Here is a 16,733-nt window from a genome sequence, read left to right as displayed (position 1 = left end):
AGGTTCGCTGAGGATCTTATGGAAATATCTCGCAATGGACAAGTTAAACAAAATTCTCGTTTAAAAACACTAACCCCAGTGCTGTCAGATGGTGTATTGCGTGTCGGTGGCCGGTTACGCCACGCCCCAGTTACTTACGATCAGCGACATCAGATCATCCTGCCAGATAAGCACCCATTTACCGAACTTCTAGTAGAACATTATCACCGAAAGCTCTTGCACGCTGGCCCTCAGTTGCTGATATCCAGCATTCGTGAAAAATTCTGGCCGCTTCGCATACGAAATCTAGCTCGTCAAGTGGTTCAGTCATGCGTTAGTTGTTTTCGTGTCAAACCCAAAATTCTGCAACAAATAATGGGCGAACTTCCACCAGAACGGGTGACACCGGCATTTCCATTTCTCCGCACGGGATTACAAGGTGAGATGAAAAAACTGCAACCAACTTCAGACTGCTGTCATTTCTAAACCGCTCGTCCCACAGCTGTCAGATTTATTCTAGTGACAGCTCATTATATTATTTACAAGCGCACAAAAGCATTTTGGTGGGAATTTTTCAGAAAAAAAGTTATTTGTGATGGAATTCAAGTGTGATAGTGTGATTGCTTTGCATTTGGCTGGAAAACCACAAGTGGCTATCGTTAGAGCCCTCCAGCATTTAAAAGTGAATAAATCTTTTGTGTCTCGTACCATCGCTCGTTACCGTGATACTGGTAGCGTAGCCCGACGTCAAGGAAGTGGACGAAAAAAAACAGCAACATCGGCTCGTGAGCTGAACATATCGCAATATGCCATTCGGCAAATATTGAAAAATGAGCTTGGACTAAAGCCATTGAAGTTCCAAAAAGTGCAAGATCTTACTGATGCGCAAAAAAAAGTTAGACTCGAAAAAGCTAAAGAGTTGCTTCGCTTGGCCGAAAGTGGTGAACTGCCGAATTTGGTTTTCTCCGATGAGAAACCATTCGTTATCCAGCAGTTTGTAAACAAACAAAATGATCGTGTTTACTTGCCAGAGAGGTCAGCTGAAAATTTGCAACTTCGGTTGGCCACCAGAACTCAAAAGCCGGCCATGGTGATGGTGTGGGCCGCCATAACAGCCGATGGTCGCTCGCCGCTCGTATTCATCGACCGTGGGGTCAAAATAAATGCGCAAATCTATCGCGAAAATATTTTGGAGGGAGTTCTGAAGCCCTGGGCACGCAAACATTTCGGCCGCAGACCTTGGACATTCCAACAGGACTCAGCACCATCGCACTCAGCACGCGCCACCCAAGAATGGTTAAGAAATGAGGTTCCTCGCTTCATTTCCACCGCACAATGGCCACCAAAATCTCCGGATGCCAATCCGTTGGACTATTGTGCCTGGGGTATTTTGGAAAGCAAGGTTGGCACTAAAAAATACCAAAGTGTCGATCATCTCAAGCAAGCGCTTCGCCGAGAATGGGACAAAATACCGCAGAGCCACTTTCGGGCAGCGTGTGATGGTTTCATTGGCCGTTTGAAGGCCATAGTTCGTGCCAAAGGTGGCCAATTCGAACAAATCTAAACCGATTTTCAAATTTGATGTTATTTCCGACATTTTTTGCTTTCATTCAATAAAATTTAAAAAAAAAATGAAAAAATTATGGCGTTTTACTTTGTTGCAGTTTTTTCATCTCACCTTGTAGATTATTGCGGACCATTTTACTACCGTCCAGCGCGCCGAGCTACTTCAGTAAAATGCTTTGTTGCTATCTTCGTATGTCTCGTTACAAAGGCTGTACACGTCGAGAGTGTTGCAAATTTATCATCGAGCTCCTTTATCGCTGCATTGAAACGGTTCGTGGCAAGGCGAGGGAAACCTAGCATGATTGAATGTGATAATGCGACTAATTTCAAAGGGGCCAAACGAGAATTGGATGAACTTGCTAAATTATTTGCCTCTCAACAACATCAAGAACTAGTAACTCGTAGTTGTTCGATGGAAGGAATTACATTTAAATTTATTCCTCCTAGATCCCCCAATTTTGGTGGACTCTGGGAGGCAGCCGTCAAATCAATGAAGAAACATCTACTCAGTACAATCGGAAATGTTATTTTATACCAAGATGAATTTCATACGTTACTCACCCAAATTGAAAGCTGCCTCAACTCACGTCCACTCACGGAACTTAACTCAGACCCCAACGACCTGGAAGTACTAACTCCGGGCCACTTTCTGGTGCACCAACCGCTAGTCGCTATTCCAGAGCCGAGTCTCGAAGGCGTACCATCCAACCGATTAGATCGATGGCAGCAAACACAGGAATACGTCAGTCGAATTTGGAAGCAGTGGCAATCGGAATACCTATCTGGACTGCAACCTCGTACCCAATGGACTCAACAACGAAATAATGTTTCGGTGGGAACCATGGTCTTGCTGAAGGAGGACAATCTCCCGCCACTCAAATGGAGATTTGGACGCGTGGTTCAAGTTTTTTCGGGCGAGGACGGCAACATAAGAGTAGTCACCGTTAGGACTAAAGATGGCGAATTTCGGCGCGGAATTTCCAAGATTTGCGTACTGCCTGTTCGAAACCTTTCAAAATCCGATAGTGGTTAAGCCACTGAACCACAGGAAAGAAAGTAGTATCTTTCCAACAATCGCAGTGTGTATCACTGCGCAACTGCGGGAGGTCATAAGGCCTCCCATTCGTGTAAGTCTTTGTAATTTAATGAATTTGCAAAAAGTTTATGAATTTTTCATCCTCCATAATGCTGCGCGATAATGACGTCGGCTTTCACCCACAACCACAAGCCATCTACGCAACAACTATCTTTTCGAAGACCTATGGTTGTTACACATGGCAACAGACCAGATGGAAGGCAGTTTGGCTCTACAACGATCTATTGAAGGAAGTCTGGCCGACCAAGCTACCACCAATATTGTGATGTCACATACCTTAAAGCACAAGGACGCTCAGTTACTTGAGGCCAACGACCATCGTCCTTTATGGGACCCGTGGAGGCCGGTTGCCTCCAACCCAGTTAAGTGTTGTTTTTTCTGGCATTTATAGTTTAAAAAGCCTTCTATTTTTGTTCCAGCGTTATAATCCAGTCAACTTGACGATCACATAAAGAAGACTGGACGATCAGGACCGATTCATTTTATCATATCGTCTGGACATCACGTGTACAACTGACAAGAGAGAATAAGCCCATACGCCGAGTGAAGCAGATCGACGGTACCTTGCAACAGGAATGAACGACGACGATCATTATAATCAAACAATGGAAGCGAAGGAGATATCTAGTGGAGCAAGAGGAAATTGTTTTAGATAAATTTTGTACAAAGGTTGAAGTTGAATATTAAGTAAGTTAAGCATGTAGTAATAGTTGAAATGAAGTTAGCATTACAGAGATAGCAATGAAAATGAAGATATAGGAATAGTAGTGATAATGTTAAAAAGCCGCCTTTTTAACGGTGGCCGGCTTATGTTCACGCATCGCGTAAGTTATGGATGGCAATATCTGCTCGAAAAAGGTAATACTGTTGGCTCTTTCCACCAGCAGTTCAATTATTAATCCATCTCAGTATCCGAGCTAAGAAACCGATCGTTATCGCACTTTAGCTCTCTACCCATCTTCCCGCTTACTGATAAAATGTACACAGCATTCAAATTAGTCAGTCAGTCACAAATAAAATCTACAACGCATCACATCGACTATAGTTATAAATAATCGAAGGAGCAAATAAACTCTTGTATCGTTCTACCTCCAAAAGTCAAGGACACTGTTTCTTATTCCGAAAGACTTGATCGCGGTAACAGATACATTGATCGATTTTAAATGTTACTTTGCAAATAGTTTCGCTTCTGGGAAATGAAAGAAAGTTACATTTAATAAAAATTTTAGTTTATACATTATATTGTACATGGCTTTTCAACAATCAATTTCACTTTTGTGTTGCTTTTTCCTACAGTTGATGTACGTATAAGTCGTCACTTTTCCCTATTTAATAATTTTAGTTGAATTGACTTAAAGTCGCCATTACTAAGTTACGTTTTTGAATTGACTGAGTGGAAACATATAATGGAGAAACCAAATGAATGATAAACTCACGATAACCAGCCTGGCAGCCGACGGACATAATAGACAAGGCAGCAAATAATTATAAATATACTGTTCTACCCAGTGCTTAGGAGGAAGAATAGGAATAGAGCAAGCGGGCTAGTGTTTGTTGTCTGATGAACAAATAAGATGATTGGATATATGATACCGGTTGTGAGGCGGCTAGGATTTAGACAATGTTCGATGATCGCTTTACCAGAACCGGTAATCTATCACAGGCTTATGGCGGCGAAATGGCAACACGTACGCACGGACTGCATAAGAACGCAAGTTCGAGTCCTGTCTCTCAGCGTATGCATTGTCTCATGCATTTGGCTTCTCCAATATATGTTTTCAATCTGTCATTGCAAAAACTCGTCATTTTTATTTATTTTTGTTTATGTAGTATCTACAAATATTTGTTAAGAATTAAAATTTTAGAATCAAATTCTACTTTCTCCCGTAAAAACTTCTACTAGTTACATTTTTATGCATTTCTTTGATTATATTGAAGAAAATCCTAGTTTCTGTGAAATGCTCTCACTTTGGACTTAACATTCTTCATTAAATTCTGCACAGTTACTTTTGTTACTTTCCTGGTGGCAGCTGTCCAGTTTTTTTAACTCCTGTATGTTTTGGAACACTGTACCTTCCTTCCGAAAGTGCCGCTTGACAATTGCCCAATACCTTTCAATTGGCCGAAGATCCGGGCAGTTCGGTGGGTTGATGTCCTTTTCCACGAATTGTACATTATTTTTTGACAACCACTTTAGAACGGGGTTGGCGTAGTATGCTGGAGCCAAATCCGGCCAGAAGAGAGGAGGAGCCTTATGCTTTCTGTACAGTAGCAGCATTCTCTTCTTCAAACGTTCTTCCTCGTACACCAATATTGCGGTCCGGACAGCGCTCGAGAGTCTTCCTTGGCGTAAGTTTCGTCGTCGATCAGGATGCATCCGTCTTTATAACAGAATTATCTAAGACTGTATACTGTATAACAGAATACAGTTTTCGCGCTCTTGTTTTGGCCTGAACTTGCTGTACCAGGGACTTTTTCGGTACCTTCTGTTTCTTGTACGTTTTCAGGGAGTTCCGAACTTTGATCCGTTGAATCATCCCGATGCCAAATCTTTTTCCCTGGAGCATTTTTTTAAGATCAGCAAAGAGCCAGTAGTCACTGGGGGCTAAATCTGGCGAGTATGGGGGGTGGGGAAGCAGATCAAAGCCCAATTCGTTCAATTTCGCCATTGTTTTCATCGACTTGTGGCTGGCTGTTTTTGTTCCATCGAAAGCAATCGCGGCACCCACTTGGAAAAAACCTTTTTCATGCTCAATTTTTCATGAAGGATAGTAAATACACTTCCATATGATATCTGTGTCATCTCAGCAATCTCACGGAGCTTCACTTTACGATCTTTCATTATAATTTTTGTCACTTCACTCACATTTTCCGGTGTAACGGCTTCCACAGTTCTACCCGAGCGTTCCGCGTCATTTGTGACGGTACGACCACGTTTAAACTCGGCGAACCACCGACAAATCGTTGCTTTTGATGGACAAGAGTCCGGATAACATTTTTCAATCCATTGTTTCGCTTGCACGGTGTTTTTACCCATTAAAAAACAATGTTTTATCAAAACATGAAACTCGGTTTTTTCCATTTTTTAAACAAACTACAAAACGACTTCATTCCAACCTCGATAACTCAGCCGTTTCTGGTCGGATCGACTTAAAATTTTGACCCGCGGGACTTATTGATCCATGTGTTACTTTATAATCGCGTGATAGAGCTATTCAACAAAAGCGCAACCTAGATATTTGTTCCTCCTCCACATGTGCGGTTTCGAAATTGTGGGATCTAGTCTTGTCTAGTCTTGTCTAGTCTTGTCTAGTCTTGTCTAGTCTTGTCTAGTCTTGTCTAGTCTTGTCTAGTCTTGTCTAGTCTTGTCTAGTCTTGTCTAGTCTTGCCTAGTCTTGTCTAGTCTTGCCTAGTCTTGTCTAGTCTTGTCTAGTCTTGCCTAGTCTTGTCTAGTCTTGTCTAGTCTTGTCTAGTCTTGCCTAGTCTTGTCTAGTCTTGTCTAGTCTTGCCTAGTCTTGCCTAGTCTTGTCTAGTCTTGTCTAGTCTTGTCTAGTCTTGTCTAGTCTTGTCTAGTCTTGTCTAGTCTTGTCTAGTCTTGTCTAGTCTTGCCTAGTCTTGTCTAGTCTTGTCTAGTCTTGTCTAGTCTTGTCTAGTCTTGTCTAGTCTTGTCTAGTCTTGCCTAGTCTTGTCTAGTCTTGTCTAGTCTTGTCTAGTCTTGTCTAGTCTTGTCTAGTCTTGTCTAGTCTTGTCTAGTCTTGTCTAGTCTTGTCTAGTCTTGTCTAGTCTTGTCTAGTCTTGTCTAGTCTTGTCTAGTCTTGTCTAGTCTTGTCTAGTCTTGTCTAGTCTTGTCTAGTCTTGTCTAGTCTTGTCTAGTCTTGTCTAGTCTTGTCTAGTCTTGTCTAGTCTTGTCTAGTCTTGTCTAGTCTTGTCTAGTCTTGTCTAGTCTTGTCTAGTCTTGTCTAGTCTTGTCTAGTCTTGTCTAGTCTTGTCTAGTCTTGTCTAGTCTTGTCTAGTCTTGTCTAGTCTTGTCTAGTCTTGTCTAGTCTTGTCTAGTCTTGTCTAGTCTTGTCTAGTCTTGTCTAGTCTTGTCTAGTCTTGTCTAGTCTTGTCTAGTCTTGTCTAGTCTTGTCTAGTCTTGTCTAGTCTTGTCTAGTCTTGTCTAGTCTTGTCTAGTCTTGTCTAGTCTTGTCTAGTCTTGTCTAGTCTTGTCTAGTCTTGTCTAGTCTTGTCTAGTCTTGTCTAGTCTTGTCTAGTCTTGTCTAGTCTTGTCTAGTCTTGTCTAGTCTTGTCTAGTCTTGTCTAGTCTTGTCTAGTCTTGTCTAGTCTTGTCTAGTCTTGTCTAGTCTTGTCTAGTCTTGTCTAGTCTTGTCTAGTCTTGTCTAGTCTTGTCTAGTCTTGTCTAGTCTTGTCTAGTCTTGTCTAGTCTTGTCTAGTCTTGTCTAGTCTTGTCTAGTCTTGTCTAGTCTTGTCTAGTCTTGTCTAGTCTTGTCTAGTCTTGTCTAGTCTTGTCTAGTCTTGTCTAGTCTTGTCTAGTCTTGTCTAGTCTTGTCTAGTCTTGTCTAGTCTTGTCTAGTCTTGTCTAGTCTTGTCTAGTCTTGTCTAGTCTTGTCTAGTCTTGTCTAGTCTTGTCTAGTCTTGTCTAGTCTTGTCTAGTCTTGTCTAGTCTTGTCTAGTCTTGTCTAGTCTTGTCTAGTCTTGTCTAGTCTTGTCTAGTCTTGTCTAGTCTTGTCTAGTCTTGTCTAGTCTTGTCTAGTCTTGTCTAGTCTTGTCTAGTCTTGTCTAGTCTTGTCTAGTCTTGTCTAGTCTTGTCTAGTCTTGTCTAGTCTTGTCTAGTCTTGTCTAGTCTTGTCTAGTCTTGTCTAGTCTTGTCTAGTCTTGTCTAGTCTTGTCTAGTCTTGTCTAGTCTTGTCTAGTCTTGTCTAGTCTTGTCTAGTCTTGTCTAGTCTTGTCTAGTCTTGTCTAGTCTTGTCTAGTCTTGTCTAGTCTTGTCTAGTCTTGTCTAGTCTTGTCTAGTCTTGTCTAGTCTTGTCTAGTCTTGTCTAGTCTTGTCTAGTCTTGTCTAGTCTTGTCTAGTCTTGTCTAGTCTTGTCTAGTCTTGTCTAGTCTTGTCTAGTCTTGTCTAGTCTTGTCTAGTCTTGTCTAGTCTTGTCTAGTCTTGTCTAGTCTTGTCTAGTCTTGTCTAGTCTTGTCTAGTCTTGTCTAGTCTTGTCTAGTCTTGTCTAGTCTTGTCTAGTCTTGTCTAGTCTTGTCTAGTCTTGTCTAGTCTTGTCTAGTCTTGTCTAGTCTTGTCTAGTCTTGTCTAGTCTTGTCTAGTCTTGTCTAGTCTTGTCTAGTCTTGTCTAGTCTTGTCTAGTCTTGTCTAGTCTTGTCTAGTCTTATCTAGTCTTGTCTAGTCTTGTCTAGTCTTGTCTAGTCTTGTCTAGTCTTGTCTAGTCTTGTCTAGTCTTGTCTAGTCTTGTCTAGTCTTGTCTAGTCTTGTCTAGTCTTGTCTAGTCTTGTCTAGTCTTGTCTAGTCTTGTCTAGTCTTGTCTAGTCTTGTCTAGATCTAGATTTTCCAAAATAAGTAATTTCTATTGCTGTTATGATTTTGATCAGATATGATTTTTATCATTACTCTAATGGAGCCTTTTTCTGCCGCCGAAAATAACTATTGTTTATAAATTTCTTTTCATCTTTTATTCAATAATTTTTCAGTTTCTTTATTCATTTCAAATTTTTCATTTCGAAGTACGATAGTAAAATTCACTTTCAACTTTGATACAAACAAAGCTTCGGACCATTCATCAATATTCATGCATTCAACCAAATTAATGAACATGATGGCTATTAAAGTTGATTATTAATGAATGAGCTCCAAGCAGCTCCCAAATCCATCATATCATTTTGTGTTTAATCATTGGAGCAGTCAGACTAAATCCATTGAACGAGACCGCGTCAATTATAAATTCCGATGTTGCTTTTTTCCAGCGAAAGTATCAATGAATGCATGAAAGTCCATCGAAGTTGAGCGCACACACACTCAATGTATCCGTTATGAATGAACATTTTGTAGACCTACGCCATCTACGTCTTCCAGGTTTAATTTTATTTTACAAATGTGTCTTTTTATTTTTTTCGCGATCGGATGAAAGGAAATATTCCAGACCCCACCGATCATCGTCGATGCACTGCGGCGCGGCGGTGAGGTTCGAAGAAGATGTGCGAGGAACGCTTTGGAAACAAATGTAAACCAGCCAAGAGGTTAAGAGTGAGGACCAGTTTCGAACTGAAAGATCTTGATTTACCCACCTTTTTCTTTACTCTTCGCAGCTGCCGAGTTGTTTGGTGGGCGCAGTTTCATACATTCATACACCGATGACGGCAGACAAGTGCCCATTCCTGGCCGTGGTCTCGCCCCGATCGCAAACATCTGGTTTTTTTTCTTCGAATGTCGAATGAGTTTCCTTGCCTTGTGCATACAGGCAGTTTATTTTCGGTATCCTGGGTCTGGGTTAGTTTCAAGTGGTTGGAGCATTGAACGGGGATTTCGACTGCATGTAATTAGCGCTGGCTGCCATCCGTCTGAATCATTCATCCACCGGCTAGTCGGCGGATCGAGAGTAATGCAGTTAACAATTTCCGTTCATAAATAACAAATAAGTTATAAAAGTGATGTTTTGGTTCGTTGGCTCACGTAGCTGCGGATAAAACTATGACACAGTTCCAGAATCAGCGAAAAAAAAATTTACTATTTGCTTTCCAGCACCATCCCTCATCACAGCCCTCATTTTTCCGTTCACAATAATGGAAAAATAGAAACAGAAGAATGTTTATTAGCATTACACATCAAGCCAGAATTTCCTGGCGCTTTCGAAAAGTTGGCACGTTCAATCCAAACCAAACCGGCAGCAGATTTATTATTAAATCCAATTCCAATAAACAGGAAAGAAACGGCTCCGGATTGAAGGCACGCAGTGTAGACAGTGGCACCGGTGCCGGTCGGATTTTCACAACCGGGCAAACCAACCTATAAACAAAGTTGCACTTTTATGTCGTGAATCATTCACCGAAGGCAGCGATTTGTACCATATTAAACAGAACTCTGGAAACGCAAGCCGTTGTTGCAATCTGCACGGCTTGCTTCCAATCATCATAAATCGCGAATTGATTCCATCGGAGCTCTAAAATAACATGTATGAACTCTGGCTCTAAGATCGGTCGATTATGTTGCTAATGTTTCTATTAGTGAGTTTATGGTTATTTCTTGTGTTTTGATTTTATGACGCTGAACGAAAACTGCTAAACTCAATTCAGATTATAAACTTCTATTTTGCATAACGCTAGATTAGCGAATTCATTTCGATCGTAGCGATTATCTCGTTTCCGTCGAAAATGCAAATAATTTTTTTTGTCAATTGAGTTCCTCAGAAAAAATTAAAATGACATTCGCTCATTTCGGTTTATTTTCATCCTATTTGGAACCCACCTTATCTATCTTCACCTAGGCCAGACCCTGTCAGCTTGGAGTGAAATCAATTTTCAGTTCAGCAACGCCATTATGTGAAGATGAATTTCAATGAAATTCAAATACGATCATGAGTCTTTATCACAAAAAATAGTTTTGAAGCCAAACGCCAAAATAATTTTCAGTATAGGGTATGTTTTCGCAATTTCCTATCCAGAATCGCCCGGATTTTTTGACGTGAATACGGCTTACTTTACTATGGTGCGCCTTTTCAGAATATAACCTCTGGGAGAGTGATAAGTTTTTGATCGTGAATTACTTTTTTTATATCTAACGTATCAATCAGTGTTAGGATTCTGGATCAGAATTCAATGACGAACGAAAAATCCTGGTTCCAGATTCTGTTCCAGAGCGCAGGTTCAGTGATAAGTTCAACAATCCATTTTATTCGTATTCACGTCATCCGGTTATGTGTCTGATATTATCCATCCATTTTTTTGCCGAACTGCTTATTAGTTACTGACCGAATTATTGCTCCAAAATCAAAATATTAGACTTAGCCTCTGCCGTTTTCCAAAAGATGTCACTGGTCGATAAAAAACCGCACACCGTCAGCTGTCCAAGATTGTCGCATCAAAACATTTGTGGATGTTTGCTAACATAAAAGCAAAGTCTTGACATTACATTCCTTTTGTGGAATTAGGCCCTTCTGTTTCGACAGACTTCGCAGCCGGTTCTTAGCGTACAGAATCATTGGATGGTTAGTACTACGATCCTACTGACACTATGAATCCCTTCAAGTCGGGGCTTGAACATATGACAACTGACTTGTAAAAGACCAGTGCCGTATGCATTGAGCCGCCAACCCGCTGATGTTTGCTAACTAAAGTCTAGCTCATTTGTGGGAATTTTAGCTAATCGTTTTCAATCCATAGAAAATGCTCATTGAAGCTCTTCAAATGCTTTCGAATACGTCAGACGGCACTGCTGAGCAATTCCAGAAATGGCTAGCAAGTAGTCAGACTTCAAGTACTTCGATTTGAACGGAACTTTGTACATGGTTTTTGTATGACAAACACTTTCTTTTGCATTTTTAGAGAGCTCACATTTTGCTTGTTTCATAAAGGACGGTTATGCTTTCACTATGAAAATCGACTTTCGAACCAAGGCCCGGTAGTTCGAGTGTCATAACACAACACTCAATAAGTCGTGTAACTGACACACAGATGAAGTACCAACTTTTAAAAGACAATGTGTGAAATCTCTTGACATTTCGAATCAAAACGAACATCATCTGAGTGAAATGCAGCCAACTCGAATGAAAAAGCAGTTGCTGAATATGAAGACTAGGGTAACAGACGTATTTGAGTCACTTTATATATTTTGGCTCACCTAACAAACTTTATGGATTTAATCGATAAAGAACTAAACAGTAACCCATGTAGCCCATGGATATATTTACAAAGTGGGCTAAAATACCTCTGTTACCCTATGTCGAGGTAAAAGACAAGTTCTTCTACGAGCACGGCATCGAGAAGCGTTGGAATGATTGTATCACTCTTTAAAGGGATGGAGAACAAAATCGATTTGTTGTTCTTCGTTTTTATTTGCCGATTCTTCGAGATCAGCAAACGTCTGTGTGAGTATCATATGACGGAAGTACTGGAACTTGCTTTTGTGAACTACCCAAATCAATCTGAATGAATTTGTATAAAAAAATGAGCCCGAATTTTGCGTCAGAAGTTTTCCCAATGAAATAAGACGAAAAATGAAACTGTGCCAAGGACAAGTGAAAGGTGTTACCACACCACTAGGTGGATTAAAAATAGTTTTTTTCATCTGAGATCAAGAAATAAGGCGAATTGTTGTATACTTATTATTATTACACTACTTTGCAGATCATGACAATCGATAACCAAATAAATTCATATCAGTTTAACCGGTACCCGATTTTCGATGCAGGAAGTACCGGAAAGAATGATCAAAAACTTTAAATTGAACGCATATTGATTTCTTAAAGATAGTTACACCAATTTTTATAAACCTAAAATCAAACGAAAGTCCTTACAGTTGCATTGATGACTGTTAAATTTTTACCAACTTCGACTTCATCGGTCTCCAGAAATTACTTATTGATGATAATTTGAAGAAGAAAAAAATGAGATTAAAACAAAGCGCAATCAAGTGAACTAAGTGAAAAATTTTCATCTCACATTTTTGAAAACTTTTACTGCTTGCCGGGTAATTTTTGAAGTTTTTAATCGTTAATGAAACAAGTGGAAAGTGAACATTACTAACTATAAAGTCATCCAACATTGAATAGTTGTGTAATTATGTGAAATAGTGATCATGTTTTGAGACAAATCGATTAGTAAATATACAGAAACATGATGAATTGTAAAACTTCAGACGAAAGTGGTTCCTAAATCAAAAAGTGAGTTTATTTTAAATGAAAAAAGCGATCGTTGAAGGTTTTTTAACTATTTTTTTTCAATTGGAAAGTGTGGCAAAACCTAGAATAAATAAATTCAACAGTTTTGTTCAAGTACGTTTAAAGATATGATTAATTGTCAAAGTTATGAGGTGAAAGAATGAGATGGAAATTGGAGCTTAGATGAAATAGGGAGCCCATGCCCTATTTCGTTATTTATTATTAAATCTACTCAAGAATATTATTTGAACCAAACGATTAACTGCTATAAATTATAAAATAAGCTGTTATTTTCATACATTTTGTTTACATTTTCATGAACTATTTCGAGTATGTATCATTACATCATTTCTATTCAAATCTAGCTAAAGAAAAAAATGTATGTTGATTTCTTATGTACAACAAAAGATATCCACGAATAAGTTCTGCTCATTCTTGTACAGAGTGAATTTTCAAAAGACTGCCCATAGTAAAGTAAGTTGTATTCACGTCATAATGTAAAAAGGCATATCCGGGGCAATACAAGAAAAACTTTTTAGAAAACACAGTATCATAAGCGTCGTTCTTCAGAAATGCAATACTTCATGCTTGAAATGGTTTGGATTAATTGAATTTAAATTTATCCTGACATGAAATTTGCTATTCACTATTTCACTACTCGAAGACAGAATTTCATAAGGTTTAGAATCCTCAAAATATGGTGAAATCATACAATATAATCATTTCACCATTTCATTTTTTATTTGGAATCAATTTAAATTTTAAAACATAACGCCTGAGTTTATTTTACAAACGCCTGAGTAAGGAGCTTCAACCTTAAATTTTAACAAATTAGTTCAAATGGTTCATGTCCATCCGAGGACTTTTAACATCAAAATACACTACTTTCACGAAATAACTACTCATTTTGCTAATTCAGAGTACTGGAATTCTGTCTGTGTAGGAAATTTATGACTATTATTCGAATCCGACTTCTGGTTCAGGAATTACAGGATGATGAGTTCTAAAAATCTCAAAGCATCATAGCAAATGACTTTCTCTTTTTGATCCGACTTCCAATTCCGGAGTTATAGGGTAATTAGTGATTAAACTATTACTAAATAATAAATACTGAAGCTGTAGACAATACAGCTATTGTTTTTTAAGATTTGTGGATATTTGAAAACTGTTGAAATATTTTTTAAATAGTATTCGACACGATTTATTTTCAAACAAAATTCATGAAAGATCAATTAACTCCTCTAACATGCCTGATTTCCTCGGATCACAACAAACTCTTCATTCAGAATGTCAAATCAAACAATCACAATCGGATCCGCCGTGACCCCGTCTGTCATTTCACTTGCCTTCAATCAAAATATGACACAAGAAAACAAGCACAAAACCGCCTCGGTTCGGTATGTCGGCGATGCTAATTTGAACGTGCATTGGCAAAAATTCGCAATCATTCTCGTGTTTCTTCTTCCTTTTATTCGGTTTGCTGGTTCAGCGAGGCTGTGGGTCGATGTGTGTCATCCACGATCAGATAAGTGATCTCGACAACCACTGCACTGCAAACGAGCACAAATGGAAACGTTAACCGATCTGTCATCTGTCCGCGCGCTAGAACCCCATCGGCAAGAGGGGTCTTTTGAAGCGCACAGAACCAAAGTTGAGTTGAGATCACAATAAACAAACTGACAGTGCTTCGTCAGCCGGAACTGAACGGTAGCGAATAAATTATGTTATTATATTCGCATGCACATCGACAGGTAGGAGAGCTCGATTACCGACGAACCGCAAACCGATCCGATCGAAGCTGATAAATCACCGTTCGTGTGTGTGCGTGCGTGCGGTTTTTCGATTCCATTACGATCTAGTCTGGAGCTAGGGTCGTTTGTTGTGACTAGCTGACGACGGGTATGGAAATATCTAGAGCAAACAATTTGGCCATTGTCATTGATTGTTGGGATGGCTTATGTTGTGTGACGGTCGTCATGATGTTTAGTACAGTTTTGCGGTTCAACAATATCCTTGGCATCTCCGGGGGTTAGAGGAATATTGGTTGAAAAAAGTAGTCTACACACATCGAAAAAAAACCTGTAATTTCATATCTTAAAAAAGCATATAAATGGAGTGTAAAATTCATGGTAATTCATCATTGAGTCATTACAAATGAAATTTTTCGTCATTTGAAAAATTGGATTTTTTTCTGAAAGCATCTCAATTATTGATATTTCCGATTATGACATTATTCACAATTTTTTTCTTCAATCTTCTCTATTTCTTATTCAGTAGCTCTATGAAATTCGAATTTATCTCTATGTTTCGATTAGAAACGCCAACTCTCCGTGCTGTCAGTAATAAAACATAAAGAAAATTTTAATCCTTAAAATGTGCGAAGAACAAATTTTTTCTCAACTAACCGCAACGAGAACGATACTTTAGAAGCAAGCAAGTCGGGAACATTTTTCTCTTCCATATGGTTGATGTTATTCAGTATCCAGGGCTCGGGAGTCGCACTTCGCAATGCAATGGCATTTATGAATGGAAAACATATGGTTCGCCATAACATTTCTTAAACTAGTGTGCGCAATGTATTAGTCGGATGTATCCATCATGATCCAGAGCCGGCCTGGTTATATCGAGATCATTTATGTTTCGGCTAAATTTGGCATAATAGTAAGTTCTACAATAAAAAATATCTTTCATAAACATCAATAGTGTTTGAACAATTTACAATTTCTCATCTTATAAGTTTCTATAACAACGCCTATTTCTTTGAAGACAAATCATTGTTCTGAAGAGATGACTTCGTTTAAAATACATTTAGAAAAGTTGCGCGACAGCAAAAAATGTCTGTTTTAATGAAAATTCTTTGATTTGATTTCTACATCCATTATTCTAAAATAACGTCAAATGAAACTCAAAAGAAGAAAAACCAGTGTGGTCAAACGCCTGGAAAATACAGAGAGGCCGGGTTTTGAAGTTATGAAGATGCAGAAAACAATAGTTGATCGAGTACCCAAAACCTACAAGGAAACCCTGAGTGTGGGAAGGAATCAGACCTACGGAAGTTCATTAGAGGATCGTGAAAGTCAACCCCGATCTTTCAATCTGAGATGTAACCAGTACCTCCTGATACAACACAAACTTTCAAACGATGCAGAACATCGTTATCAGGGAAGGGTACAAGTCGTACACAGCCAGAATGCGTACTGCCGTGTTTCAACGAAACACAAGCTTCCCGTTTAAAAGTACTACATCGCGACTGGACGTTGGGATGTGCCGGAAAGATTCAAGTTCATATTTGTTGATAAGCTCGCGAAGAAGACCATGATTTGTTAAGTGGATTGCAGTTATAGCCTCAAACCATTCGTCACGTCCTCGACGATTACAGTAATGGCTTGATTTGGCCAGTTGCCACTAATTTATGGTAGTTCTGAAGTGGTATGCTACCAACAAGATCGATTGTGTCCGTAAGCTATCTTCCGAATTACCCGGAATTTTGACCAATCGAAAGAAACTGGGTTTCACAAAAGAGAAAATTCCTAAAAATTTTTTGCATTGACGAAATGTAACCATATAATGCTGAAACTTTTATGTTTTCATAAAAATACTGTAAAACAGCCATTAAAAGGACTGAGGCCAGTGTGATTTTCTCAGAAACGGTGACGAATATCAATAAGCCCAACTGACAATCTCTTAGAAAATTAGTTTAGATTATTCTGTGGAAATTTCAGGATGATTCATTGACATTAGCGGTCGGGAATGTTCTGATGTAAGAATTGCATAGCTAAAACGCCGTCTTTCAACTTGTTCATTGAATATCTCGCCTTCATAGGCATGGATCAAAAATCTATCCTGACAATGTCTAGATAATTTAATTTAGATGCGATTAGTGCATAAAGATATAGATGTTGTCGCAATAAAATTGAAGTGAATGTTATTTTTGTGAAGGTAAGTCGATTTCTATGACGGTGCCATTGTTTTCTGACAGTTTACGAGGGTTTTATGATATTCGTCACCGTTTCTGAGAAAATCAGATTTGAAGCGTGAAAATAGCCCTCTAAAACACACTGGCCTCAGACCTTCATGGATATTTTAAACTTATCACGAATCACGAAGACATTTTTCACTCACCGCAGGAAAGTTCAGTACTGATTTTTTGACAACGCTATTCCCACAGAAACTGATATCACATGGACACTACTGTGGTGATGGAGTAATATCATTAA

At 39.1% G+C, this 16,733-nt stretch overlaps 2 protein-coding genes across 2 annotated transcripts in view; one reads left to right on the top strand and one right to left on the bottom strand.

The window, feature by feature from the left end:
- The window catches only part of LOC131439667 (hepatocyte growth factor-like protein), a 179,712-nt gene that overhangs the window by 141,408 nt on the left and 21,571 nt on the right, over positions 1-16,733 (bottom strand). The window lies entirely within an intron of this gene.
- LOC131434279 (uncharacterized) lies at positions 1,844-2,578 on the top strand. The gene has a single exon (XM_058600944.1). The coding sequence runs from the start codon at positions 1,844-1,846 to the stop codon at positions 2,576-2,578; it is 735 nt and encodes a 244-aa protein (XP_058456927.1).

Source organism: Malaya genurostris, chromosome 3 (genome assembly GCF_030247185.1).
Source record: "Malaya genurostris strain Urasoe2022 chromosome 3, Malgen_1.1, whole genome shotgun sequence".
Classification (NCBI taxonomy): domain Eukaryota; kingdom Metazoa; phylum Arthropoda; class Insecta; order Diptera; family Culicidae; genus Malaya; species Malaya genurostris.
This window is presented reverse-complemented; position numbering and strand designations above follow the sequence as displayed.

Coding starts and splice junctions, on each gene's coding strand:
- LOC131434279 (XM_058600944.1), top strand. CDS start 1,844: ATGATTGAATGTGATAATGCGACTAATTTCAAAGGGGCCAAACGAGAA.